The sequence below is a fragment of the Cebus imitator genome, unplaced genomic scaffold, assembly GCF_001604975.1.
Source record: "Cebus imitator isolate Cc_AM_T3 unplaced genomic scaffold, Cebus_imitator-1.0 Scaffold219, whole genome shotgun sequence".
Classification (NCBI taxonomy): Eukaryota; Metazoa; Chordata; class Mammalia; order Primates; family Cebidae; genus Cebus; species Cebus imitator.
The window spans coordinates 3478585-3491240 of NW_016107534.1; the positions used below are offsets into that span (position 1 = coordinate 3478585).

At 40.9% G+C, this 12656-nt stretch overlaps 1 protein-coding gene, 1 long non-coding RNA gene and 1 pseudogene across 6 annotated transcripts in view; 1 reads left to right on the plus strand and 2 right to left on the minus strand.

Moving 5' to 3' along the window:
• The window catches only part of AHCYL2 (adenosylhomocysteinase like 2), a 209616-nt gene that overhangs the window by 127971 nt on the left and 68989 nt on the right, over positions 1 to 12656 (plus strand). For 2 of the 4 annotated variants that reach the window (XM_017549547.2, XM_017549549.2), the window contains exon 1: positions 11424 to 11944. The exons of the other annotated variants lie outside the window; for them this stretch is intronic. In XM_017549547.2, the coding sequence (XP_017405036.1) occupies positions 11888 to 11944 (57 nt within the window). In that variant the 5' untranslated portion in view covers positions 11424 to 11887. Of the gene's footprint in view, positions 1 to 11423; positions 11945 to 12656 lie in introns of those variants that run through there. 4 annotated transcript variants of the gene reach the window in all.
• LOC119474225 overlaps positions 1 to 12656 on the minus strand; it is a 21535-nt gene that overhangs the window by 5377 nt on the left and 3502 nt on the right. The window lies entirely within an intron of this gene.
• LOC108318487 lies at positions 8066 to 8826 on the minus strand (annotated as a pseudogene). Its single transcript, XR_001831155.2, has one exon. The product of XR_001831155.2 is annotated as a translationally-controlled tumor protein-like (transcript).

Here is a 12656-nt window from a genome sequence, read left to right on the forward strand (position 1 = left end):
GCTGGGATTACAGACACGTGCCACCATGCCCAGCTAATTTTTTTGTAGTTTTAGTAGAGACGGGGTTTCACCATGTTGACCAGGATGGTCTCGATCTCTTGACCTCGTGATCCACCCTCCTCGGCCTCCCAAAGTGCTGGGATTACAGGCTTGAGCCACTGCGCCCGGCCCAGATTTGCTACTTTTTAAACAAATCAATGTATAGTGTTATTTCAGGATTCAGTCAGTTACATTTTCACAGTCAGAAAGACAAGGAAAGACTGAGAAGCTATCACAGATTGGAGAAGAACTAGGAGGACGACCAAATGTAATGTGGCATCCTGGATGGGATACTGGAACTGAAAAGGGACATTAGTGGAAAAACTGACAAAATCCAACTAAAACCTGCAGTTTAGTTAATAATTAATAGTATTATGAGGTAATAGTATTGCACCAATGTTAATTTCTTAGTTCTGATAATTGCTGTGATTTTATAAGACGTTAACGTTAGAGGACTCTAAGTGAAGTACATATGGAAACTCTCTGTACTGTTTTTGCAAGTTGTTTCTACGTCTAAAATGATTTCAAAAGAAAATTTTTTCTATTAATAAAAAGACAGTAAGAGTGGAAAAGCAAGCCACAGAGGGAGAGAAGTTTTTGCAAGATTTATAACCACAAAGAACTCAAAATCAGAATATATAAATAACTCATACAAATCAGTAAAGGAAAGACTGACAACCCAGTAGAAAAATAGGCAAAAGACTTGAAAGACTCTTCGATGATGTCCAAATAGCCAGTAAGCATATTAAAATGTGTCTGGCAATGCACAGGGTTCTCACCTCTTGGAACTCTTGCGTATTGCTAGTGAGAATGTGAAATGGTGCTGGTGATAATTCACGTAAAATTAGACAGACTTATTATATGATCCAGCAATTCCACTTGTGTATATATACCCAACAGAATTGAAAGCAGGGCCTCATGTAGATATTTGCACATCACTGTTGATACCAGCACTGTTCACAATAGCCAAAAGCTGGAAACAATCCAAATGTCCATCGACAGATGAATGTATAAACAAAATGTGGCATAGACATACAATGGAATATTATTCAGCTTTAAAAAGGAATGAAAATCTGACATATGCTACAACATTGAGGATCCTTGAGAACATTATGCTAAGTGAAATGTCAGTCACAAAAGGACAAATAGATTGTATGATTCCACCTATATGAGTTACCCAGTATAGTCAAATTCATAGAGACAGAAAGTAGAGAAGTCGTTAGCAGGGGCTGGAGGGAAGGCAGAATGAGAAATTGTTTAATGGGTAGAGAATTGCAGTTTGATATCATGAAAAAGTTTTGGAGATGGATGGTGGTGATGGTTGTACAACAGTGTGAATGCACTTAATGCCACTGAACTTAAAAATGGTTAAAATGGTAAATCTTATGTATATTCACCACAGTGTTTTAAAAAAGTGGTTGTATTGGTAATGGTAGTGGTGGTGGTAAGATATAGATGAAAACCACAATGTGACACCATTCTCTAGAAAGGATAAAATGACAGATACCAAGGGTGCGAAGCAACCGGAATACTGATATTTTGCTGGTAGGATTATCAACTAGAGCAAGTATTTTGGAAAATTGTTTGACATTCTTTATCTAGCTGAACATAACATACCCCATCACCTAGCAGTTCCACTCCTAGATATATATCCAGTAGAAATATTTTCATGTGGGTACCAAAAGACATTACAAGAATGTTCATAGCAACATTGTTTTTTTATAGTCCCCAAGCTGAAAACGACCAGAAAGCCCATCAACAGAAAAAATGGATTCAATAAATTGTGGCTGTTCATGCAATGGGATACTTTCCCACAATATAAATAAATAAAACTGCTAGTAAGTGCCGCAAACTTGGGTAACTCTTAAAAATATATTAAGCAGAAAAAAAAAGACACTTAAGAATAAATATTTTATGATGTTTATATCAGGTTCAAAAATAGGCAAAGCTGATCAATGATGATAAGAGTCAGGACAGAGATTACCTTTGGGGAGGAGTGAGGGTAATGACTGATAGTGGACCCATGAGAAGGCCCTAGGGTACTGGGAATGTTCTAGTTTCTTATCTGTGTAGTGATTGCATAGGTGTGTTAACTTTTGAAATTTTATCAAGCCATAACTTTTTTATTTGTGTACATTTGTAGGTAAGTTATGCTTCAATTAAAAAGTTTATTTAAAAAAAGTATATATAGAAGAAAAAGAATATGGCAAGAAGTATACATTCTACATTTATTTTATTTTATTTATTTATTTATTTTTTTTGAGACGGAGTTTCGCTCTTGTTACCCAGGCTGGAGTGCAATGGCGTGATCTCGGCTCACTGCAACCTCCGCCTCCTGGGTTCAGGCAATTCTCCTGCCTCAGCCTCCTGAGTCGCTGGGATTATAGGCACGCACCACCACGCGCAGCTAATTTTTTGTAGCTTTAGTAGAGACGGGGTTTCACCATGTTGACCAGGATGGTCTCGATCTCTTGACCTCGTGATCCACCCGCCTCGGCCTCCCAAAGTGCTGGGATTACAGGCATGAGCCACCGCGCCCGGCCCATTCTACATTTATTTAACGGCATTATGCTTCATTATTTAACCCCCACTCCCAGCTCAGTGACAAAACTGGGGGCCCTGGATGCAAATTCCTTTCCACTCTTATTCTTGTTGAAGTGTAAGAACAAGTTTTCAAGTTTAAGCTTGACTTTTCTTTGAGGACAGCCGAGGACAGCTTTAGCTAGAGGTGCTAACTGTGCAGCAAACTGAACACTGACCTAAGTGGAGCTCTAATTAGCTGTGTCAGGGAAATGGAGGATTTAAGTCCATACTCCACTCCTAGATTCTACAGACTTAACAGGGAGTAGAGAAGGTAGCTTGGTGACTGCTTTAGAATAATGTAAGCTTTGTATTACTTGTTTGAGAAACACTGGATTAGTCAGTGGCAAGGAGTGTACAGTTAGTTACACTAAGCATAATTTTGTTATAGTGATGTTTCTAGTTTTGTTAATTTGTACTCATACCCCATTCTCTTTTCCTTCCTTTTACTCTTCAGGTACCTGTTCTATATTTAATTCATTTTAGGCTTTGCCCTGAGCTAGCTAGCTATTCTTTAAATCATATATTCATCTAGCACATTTTCATGAGTTGTTTACTATATGCTAGGGACTTGGAATACAAAAATAAGACATATAACTTCTGCCCTCAGATTGCTTGCAGTTCCAGTGTGGAAGGAGACAAATGATCAGTTATAGTATCAATGTTGACATGTACTGTAATAGAGATCAGTCTGGGGTATTGCTCAATAATTCTTGTAATTGATTCTTAAGCTAGACCAGGAACTGGAAATGTCTACTGAAGGAAGTTACAGCCAATCTATAGGTTTTGAAAGGTGTGTGTGTGTGTGTGTGTGTGTGTGTGTGTGTGTGTGTGCATGCATATATCTATGTGTGCTTTCATTCATAGTGGGAAGGTAAGGGAATGTAGAGAGCCAAGGCTCCAGAGATACACAGAGGCCAAGTCATAAAAGGTCCTATATGTCACCACGCTAAGGAGTTTGGATTTTCTTTTGAGGATAGTGAAGAGTAACTGCGGCGTTATAAACAAGGAAGTGACATGACATGTATAAATGAATTTAATGAATAGAAGTAGGCTGTTAACATGGTTGGAATTATCTAGGTAGACTTTTACTTTTCAAAGTGTTGTCCTAGCTGTATTGTCATCATCTGAGTGCTGTTCAAAATGTACAATTTTGGGACCTACTCCAGACTTACTAAATCAGAGTGGGCATTTTAACAAGATCTTCACATGATTTATATGCACATTCAAGTTTGAAAAGCACTGATTTAGATGGATATGATGATGGTCAGGCTTTATACAGCTGGTCTGAAGAAGATAGGACAGATTGCAACAGATATTACAGAGTACATGTTCTTCCCTCTATTTGGAATACTCTTCTCAATTCCCAGGTAACTCCCAGGTAACTCCCACTTATCCTTTACCTTTCTGCTGAATGAAGCTTCTCTGATGCCATGGCCCCAATACACATAATTGGTGCCTTTGCCATATGCTCCTATGTACTCATATTGTCATTTCTCACACTTTTATGTACTTATTTAAACCTGTCTTTCCCCTTGTACTGTGAGTACCGCCAAGACAAAGGCCATTTTTCTGTGGTACTTGGCACATGGTAGGCACCCAATAAACATTTGTGATTTGATTAAATGAATGAATTCATGTGTAAGAAGAGAAAATGGATTTGGGTATGTTGGGGAGAAGGATGGACATTTTATAATTGTTAACAATAATAGTGGCTGGGCGCGGTGGCTCACGCTTGTAATCCCAGCACTTTGGGAGGCCGAGGCAGGTGGATCACGAGGTCAAGAGATCGAGACCATCCTGGTCAACATGGTGAAACCCCGTCTCTACTAAAAATACAAAAAATTAGCTGGGCATGGTGGCGCGTGCCTGTAGTCCCGGCTACTCGGGAGGCTGAGGCAGGAGAATTGCCTGAACCCAGGAGGCGGAGGTTGCGGTGAGCCAAGATCGCGCCATTGCACTCCAGCCTGGGTAACAAGAGCGAAACTCCGTCTCAAAAAAAAAAAAACAATAATAGTTATTTTATATGTGCGTGTGTGTTTATTTAGTTTTGGACACCCGGTCTTGTTCTGTCTCCCAGAGAGAGTGCAGTGGCAAGATCATAGCTCATTGTAACTTCAAACTCCTGGGCTCAAATAATCCTCCCACCTCAGCCTCCCCAGCACCTAGGACTACAGGCATATACCACTATGTCTGGCTAATTTTTTTTTTTTTTAAGAGATGGGGTTTTGCTATGTTGCTCAGGCCGAGTAATAGTAAATTTTAAATCCCATTGATAAGTTCTAGGCACTAAGTGCTTTATACATATTAATTTATTTGTTCATCTTCAGTTACTCCTATAGAATACTCTTAATATCCTTATTTTACAGATGAGAAAACTGAGGCACAAAAAGGATAAGTAATTTGCCTAAGGTTACGCTGTTGGTAAGAAGTGAGATTCAAACCAGGCAATTGAGTACTAATCCATGTATCTAGTTTTGGACAAAATAGCTTCCAGGTGCTTAGTGTTTTAAATGTATCAGTTATTTAGTCCTTGTAAAAACAATGTGTAGAAGATAATATTATCCTGATTTATAAAGAAACAGAGGTTCAAAAAGGTTGTGTAGCCTCAGGATACAGGTCTAGTAAGCGAGGAAGCTAGCTTTCAAACCCGTCTGTCCAACTTTAAAAGCCTTTACCAGTAATGATGATGCCTCCATGCTGAGTCCATAAAATACCTGTGGGATATGAATTTTAGATAACTGAGGAACTGAGAGTTAAGATACCTAACATCGTATAGGCTGTGAGATAGGGAGAAGGACTTAGCAATGCCCGTGTCTGTGGTAGCCCTGGCATTTGGAGTTTGAAGGAGTAAGGGAGATTTAAGGTCAAACATTCCAGCCAGTCTCATAATTGGCCACATTGAACTTTGAACTCAAGTGGTTAGGAACATTAGCCTCCGTAATAAGCTGAAACTCAGGTGACTAAGGAATAGTTACTGGCTTTTTTTTTTTTTTATGGTCTTAGAGAAAGCAAATGGGTTAGAAATAGTGCCAGAACTGGAAGGAACAAGTTTTAACCTTCCACAGTTCATTCTTCCTTACCTCCCTCTCATTTTATGATAAAGAGTTTGGAGAAGGGAGTAACCCAAGTCCAATAAAACAAAGCCAGGGAAAGAAGACAGGGTCACATTCTTGTATTCCTTGCACTGCGCCTTATCTCTAGGCTCCAGATTCATCAACTTTTGTTATAACTGTTCTGCCATTGTAGTAACATCTTCACTGCCTGGTTGTTTTTTAGCTTTGAACCCTGAAAAGACTAACTTTGTGTCCCTTCCGCTTTGGCCCTAAGCACATACTCACTGAATTCAGATCATCTGGCAGGCCCTATGCCTTCATGCCTTCATTGATGATGATATTATAGAATCACCACTACTGGGAACACAACTGGCACAGAGGATTTTGAGCTGTTTTTGGAGTTAAGATTCTGCTGAACTGTTGATATACTTGGTCAATTTTTGTACAACAGAAAGCTGCAGGAGCCGATACAGTTTGCATAACTTTTTTGGAAGTTACTAACTCCTCACATACATGGTAAGGGCAATACAATCATGTGCGGTGGTCTCACTCCTGCCCTGGCTGTAGGTATATCCTCTAAGGCACATTATGATAAAATGAAATTATATTGAAAAAAAATTTATAACTGGTACTTATACCATATGCTTTACATAGTCCTTGTCACTTAATAGGCCTTCAGCTCTCAAATGTAATAGCTACTATTTTATTTTCATTTCAGAATCACTGCAGAAAGATGTAGTGAGGTTGCAGTGTTCAAATGGTCTATTTTAGTTAAAAATCTACATTAAGGAAACAAAAAAAATGTCATAACTAAAAACAACACTTAGTTTAGCCTGCCAAAGTGATATATTTTACTTGTGTTTGTTTGTTTATTTGAGATGGAGTCTTGCTGTGTTGCCCAGGCTGGAGTATAGTGGCACAATCTCGGCTTACTGCAACCTCTGCCTCCCAGGTTCAAGCAATTTTCCCTGCCTCAACCTACCGAGTAGCTTGGATTACAGGTGCCCGCCACCATGTCCAGCTAATTTTTGTATTTTTAGTAGAGACAGGGTTTTGCCATGTTGGCCAGGCTGGTCTTGAACTCTTGGCCTCAAGCGATCCGTCTGTCTTGGCCTCCCAAAGTGCTGGGATCACAGGCAAGAGCTACCATGCCCAGCCTATTCTTTTATTTTTAATATTGGTTTTTCTAACAGTGATTTTCTTCTGTGGTTTAACACTACCATGAAGGTCGTCATCTTCTATTTATTTAATTAATCATTCCATAGAGAATATAGGCTGGGCATGGTGGCTCATGTCTGTAATCCCAGCACTTTGGGAGGCCAAGGCAGAAGGATCATTTGAGGTGAACTCCTGGGAGTTCAAGACTAGCGGGCAACATAGTGAGACCCCCAGCTCTACAAAAAATTAAAAATTTGCCAGGCGTGGTGGTGTACCTGTAGTCTTAGCTACTCAGGAGGCTGAGGTGGCAGGATCACTTGAGCCTGAGAGGTCAAGCCATGATTACATCAGTGTACTTAAGCCTGGGTGACAGAGTGAGACCCTGTCAGGTTAGAATATTTATTTTTAAAATTTTTCATTTACCTTCTTTTAATTTTTTTTTAAACTTTTTAAATTTTTTCATTTTTGAGATGGAGTCTCGCTTTGTCGCCCAGGCTGGAGTGCAGTGGTGCAATCTCCACTCATTGCAGCCTCTGTTTCCCAGGTTCAGGCGATTCTCCTGCCTCAGCCTCCCGAGTAGATGAGATTACAGGCATGAGCCACCTCGCCTGACTTCTTTTACCTTTACTTTTTTTTTTTTAATTACCACACTAGTCTACACTATCAATATAATCTAGTAATATTCTTATCACTGAAATATTCTAAGGGTTGGGCTTCTGTCTAGCCATAAAATAGACTTTTGGCCTTGATTTGTTCCTTAAAGCTTCATTATAATGCAGATCAAAATGGATTACAATGGGTATAGATCAAGCAATGAAAAGTGGATTATATATTCCTGCAGAGATAATGTTGTGATTAAGGATTAAAATCCTACTAAGGACTTCTCATTAAATAAGTCACATAGCTGTAGTCAGTAATATAACTAAGCCCCTATAAATATAAAACAATGTTCTATATTCTATAAAATGGACATACATATACTGAGTACATTGATTATGCAAGTTCCCTCCAAAGTATAATGAAGTATACGTACAGCATGCAGAAATTTTAAATTTGGTAATTTCTTAAGCACCTACTATATGCCAAGCATTGTAGGCAAATCAAAGTAGGCTAAGCTCTTGAAGAGCCTGGCGACTAACTAGAGGTAACACATGTACATAGTAGCTATAATTTGAGGAAGGGTGAGAGTAGTGATATAGCCAAAGAACGATGTTAGATGAAGGGGAGATTCCTTTTTTTTTTTTTTTTTTTTTTTGAGTTTAAATGCATTTTATTTTTAGAGAACCTACATGACATGTTTTTCTTAAAAACAATGCCTCCACTCCAAATAAATCACGGTCAAAATAAATGAAGATCTCAAGATGACTTCAGTCCCATGTGTCTTAAGTCCTGGTGTGTGGATGACAAGCAGAAGCCAGTTATGATGACAGGTGACAGATCCAAAGTAATTGCCAAATTTGTTAACATTTTTCCATTTCTAAACCATCCTTAAAGAAAATCATATGTGGGGTCACACCATCTTCACGGTAGTCCAATAGAGCAACCATGCCATCTGGATTCATGTTTTCACTAATAAAGAACTGGTAGTTTTTGAAATTAGCAAGGATGTGCTTGATTTGTTCTGCAGCCCCTGTCATAAAAGGTTTTACTCTTTCTGGTCTCTGTTCTTCAAGTTTGCCTTTGATTGATTTCATGTAATCTTTGATGCACTTCTTGTAGGCTTCTTTTATGAAACTTGTTTCCTGCAGGTGATGGTTCATGACAATATCAACACTAGTGATTACTGTGTTTTCGGTACCTTTGCCCTCCGGGCTTTCAGCGGAGGCATTTCCACCAATGAGCGAGTCATCAATGTTACCTTCTGTCCTACTGACCATCTTCCCCTGCACCTCAGGCACAGCCCGTCCGCGATCTCTCGGATCTTGTAGATGTCAGAGAGCATCTCATCGTGGCTGATGAGATACCGGTAGATAATCATGATGGTGGCTTACGGGAGAGGACGGCGGCGCTGGTTTAGCAGGAGCCCGAAGCTCGGAGCGAGCGCTGTGCAGCCGGAGCGGCGCTAGGGGGGAGGGGGCAGCGGGCGGAAAAGCGAGATTCCCTTCTTAAGGTCAGGTTTCATGGTAGAACTATCATTCCTTTAAGTATTTGAAAAAGTGAAGATGATGGAAGTGAAGGCAGAAACGAATGCATTTTGATTTGAGAAAATGACATGAGGAAAGGCATTGAAGTGGGAAAGAACACATCGTAACAACATAATTAAGAGCTACATTAATTAACTACTTAGAGTATGTACCCTTTTAAAATCCTTGTGTCAGTCCCATTAGGTGAGTGGCCATTATTATTTCCACCATACAAATTGGAAATTGGAGCTACATAGAGAGATCAAATAAGTGGCAGAGACAGGATTCTAACCTAACTGTCTGATTCCAAAACCAGTGTTCATGGTTGCAATACTGTAGTCTTTACATTCAAGAAATAGCAAATAATACGGTCTACCTGGAGAATAGAGTGCGTGTGTGTGTGTGTGTGTGTGTGTGTGTGTGTGTGTGAACTGGATAGTCTTCTGGGAAAGGATTTGTAGAGGGTTTTTAAGAGGCAGTGAAAATGAATAGAAAGGGATAGATGAAAAGTTTGGTGGAGGAGGGCGCAGAAATAATACACAACTGATTGTTCTGGGGACTGCGGAAAAGGGGGAAATTAAAGGTGCCTGAGGTTTCATGTGTGGTTGCCTAGGACAGTGGCATCACAAACACAAGTAGAAAAGTGAGGAGAAGAAAGTGTTGTTGGGGGGGGTGGGAAAGAAAGATGGAGCAATAATTTTGACTAGACGTGTTGCATTTAAAACACAGGTGAAATACACCATTGGAAATTTAGGCAACAGATGTGACTTCTCATTTTAAGAAGTCCTCTGGGTTAAAAAGAAGACCAGAGGACAATTAATAACTAGAGGTTGCTAGGAGCTAAGACTCTATCAGAATTGACACCCTGACTTCAGTGGGCCTTACCTTCCCTGTATCTCATCAACCTGTGTCCTGACATCACCCATATCACCTCACTCCATAGCACCCCTATGACCACAGCTTCCTTTACTTCTACCTCTGCTGTTCTTATTTCACCTGCTCTCCATCCTCCCTGTGATCCCTTGATACCTCTGAATGCACCTGGTTCAACAGTCCCTTTCTGTTTTCATCTTCCTTTCTAGTCAAACCTCTGGCCATTCATTTGAATTCTGACCTCTCTGGCATCTTACCATACTTCTTTCATAGATACTACCTTTCTCCCCTCCATTCCAAATCCAAAGGACCATTCTCTTAACTAGTGAAGCCTTAAAGGGTAATGAACTGTGAACCCCCCAAATCTGAGACAGGTCTCGGTTAATTTAGAAAGTTTATTTTGCCAAGGTTGAGGACATGCTCTCATGACATAGCCTCAGGAGATCCTGATGACATGTGCCCAAGGTGGTCAGAGCACAGCTTGGTTTTATACATTTTAGGGGGACATGAGACATCAGTCAATGTATATATGATGAACACTGGTTCAGTCTGGATAGGTGGGACAACTGGAAGCAGGGAGGGGTTTCTAGGTCATAGGTAGATAAGAGACAAATGGTTGCATTTTTTGTTTCTGCGTCTCCAAAAGAGGCAATCAGATACACATTTATCTTGGTGAGCAGAGGGGTGATATTCAATAGAATCTGAGGCAGGTTTGCCCTAAGCAGTTCCAGCTTGACTTTTTGCTTTGGCTTAGTAATTTTGGGGGCCCAAGATACTTTCCTTTCACAGAACCTATAATCATAATTATAATACTATCACTATTAGCTCTAGAGGAACTATCCTCTTCAATGGGAATTAACACTGTAAAGAGTCCTGGTCCTTAAAGGAACTAAAGCAGGCATATCTTGTTAGGCTTTGTGCCTGAAACCTGTGGTACTCTTATTGGATAATATACTTTAGAAATGAATGAAGCAGGTGAGATAGTCTAGCTTATGTCTTATTTCCAAACTTCTGAAGTGTGCAGCATGAAGGGGGTTGGCATGGAGACATAAAGCGGAAACAACTTCAGAGGTCCTTTAAGGTGACAGTGTACAGGGCTACTGCACTGGCATCCTGTGTCTTCCTGAAAGCAGTCCTGTGTGTAAAGTCCAGCATTGGTTAGGGACTTTGAGGCAGCACTAGTCTTGATTGGAAACCCTGGCTCTCCTCTAAACCTACACTTTTGTGGCTCCTGACTAGCCTCAGGGAAGCTGCTTTGCAATCAGCACCTTCCTGTCTGTAGCTGAGAGCCCTGAGATCTTCATGTATGTAACACAGGGAGCCAGCAGAGGGTGTTGTCGTCCCAGAGCTTTTTTAGAGCTTCTAAGAAGTTCTGATTTTGAAAACGATCTTCCTAGGCTCCATCTGAACCTCCCATGCAATAAGACTCTAACTCTTGAGATACGCGAGAGTTTGGTGCCAGACCCCTGGTGTGAGCAGATGGGGAAGCTTCTGCATAGCTGTTTAAACTTGAAAGCCGTAGGAGCTCTTGATTTCAAGGAAACGCCTGTTTACTGATCCAAATCAAGCAACTCTTGAGAAATGGGAGTGCCTTCCTGACCTCAGTCTTTATTGATCTTGGTATCAGCACCTCTAGTGACGTGTCCTGAAGGGTGGGAGAGAATTCACAAGTGCCTCACACATAGGGAAAGAAGAAAGTCCAACTATTGCTGCAGAAAGTCCCCACTGGGGAGGTGCGGGTAGAGTGTTTGGGTAGTATTAAACAGTGAGTGCCCTGTGAGAAGCACAGTGCCTGGGTGCCGCACTTTGCATCAGCTCGGATATTGAAATCAGAAACAGAAGACTTTGAAGCCGGCCAGTAAGGGATTGTCAGGCAGTTGACTAATGCTTTTGATTTGAATCGGAGGCTGCTGTGAAAAGGGATGCGGCTTCTGCTAGCCACTGTGAACTTCTGAATCTCACTAGGTTTGGGTCTGCTTTGGGGGACACAGATACCCCCCGTATTTCCAAACCAGCTTTCCCTTTTGCTTCAGGACATATTTTACCCAAGCCTGCACTATGGAGCAGTTGGACGGTAATGAGGGCACCTCGGCTTTTCACATGCCTGAGTGGATGGTGAGTTCTTTGGTCGCTTTGTTTCTCCTTCTGTTTCTTGATAACGAGAGGCAACCATTTTTGACAGGTGACAAGGGTCACCTGTAAGAAGCTCCTCCCAAGATCCGTGGTTGGAAAAATAGTTATTACTCTAATTTCTGATTAGTTCCTAGGTACTAGGTCGCCACTGATTCTTATTTATCAGAGAAGCTGGGAAAGGTGTGAGAGTTGCCTGGCCAGGGCTTGTTGCCTGGGTGTCTCTGGTGGGTGGGGGCTTTCCTCCTGCTGCTGGTGTGATGTATGGGTTGTGTTTCCTGTGACTGTTTTGCCCTTCTGTTTTCAACCTGATGCTTCATTTGTTTCTCTCGGGGTAAAGAAAAAGAACAATGAGGAGAAAAAACAAAAACAGAACTTATAGAAATGGTGCTCTCTCAAGTCTGAAAAGATTTCAAACATTTCTCCCCTCCCGGCCCCTTCAGTCACAACATTTCCCTGTCTTCCCCCAGCTGTTGTTTATATATGTATTTCTATAAGGCAGGAACTGTAGCTCTCTTGGTATAGTTCTTCAGAATACCACATTTGTCTGGTCAGTAGTTTTACTATAGTGATAATAAGGACTTATCTGTTGATAAGAACTAGCATATAGGCCGGGCGTGGTGGCACACGCCTGTAATCCTAGCACTTTGGGAGGCCGAGGTGGGTGGATCACCTGAGATCAGGAGTTCAAGACCAG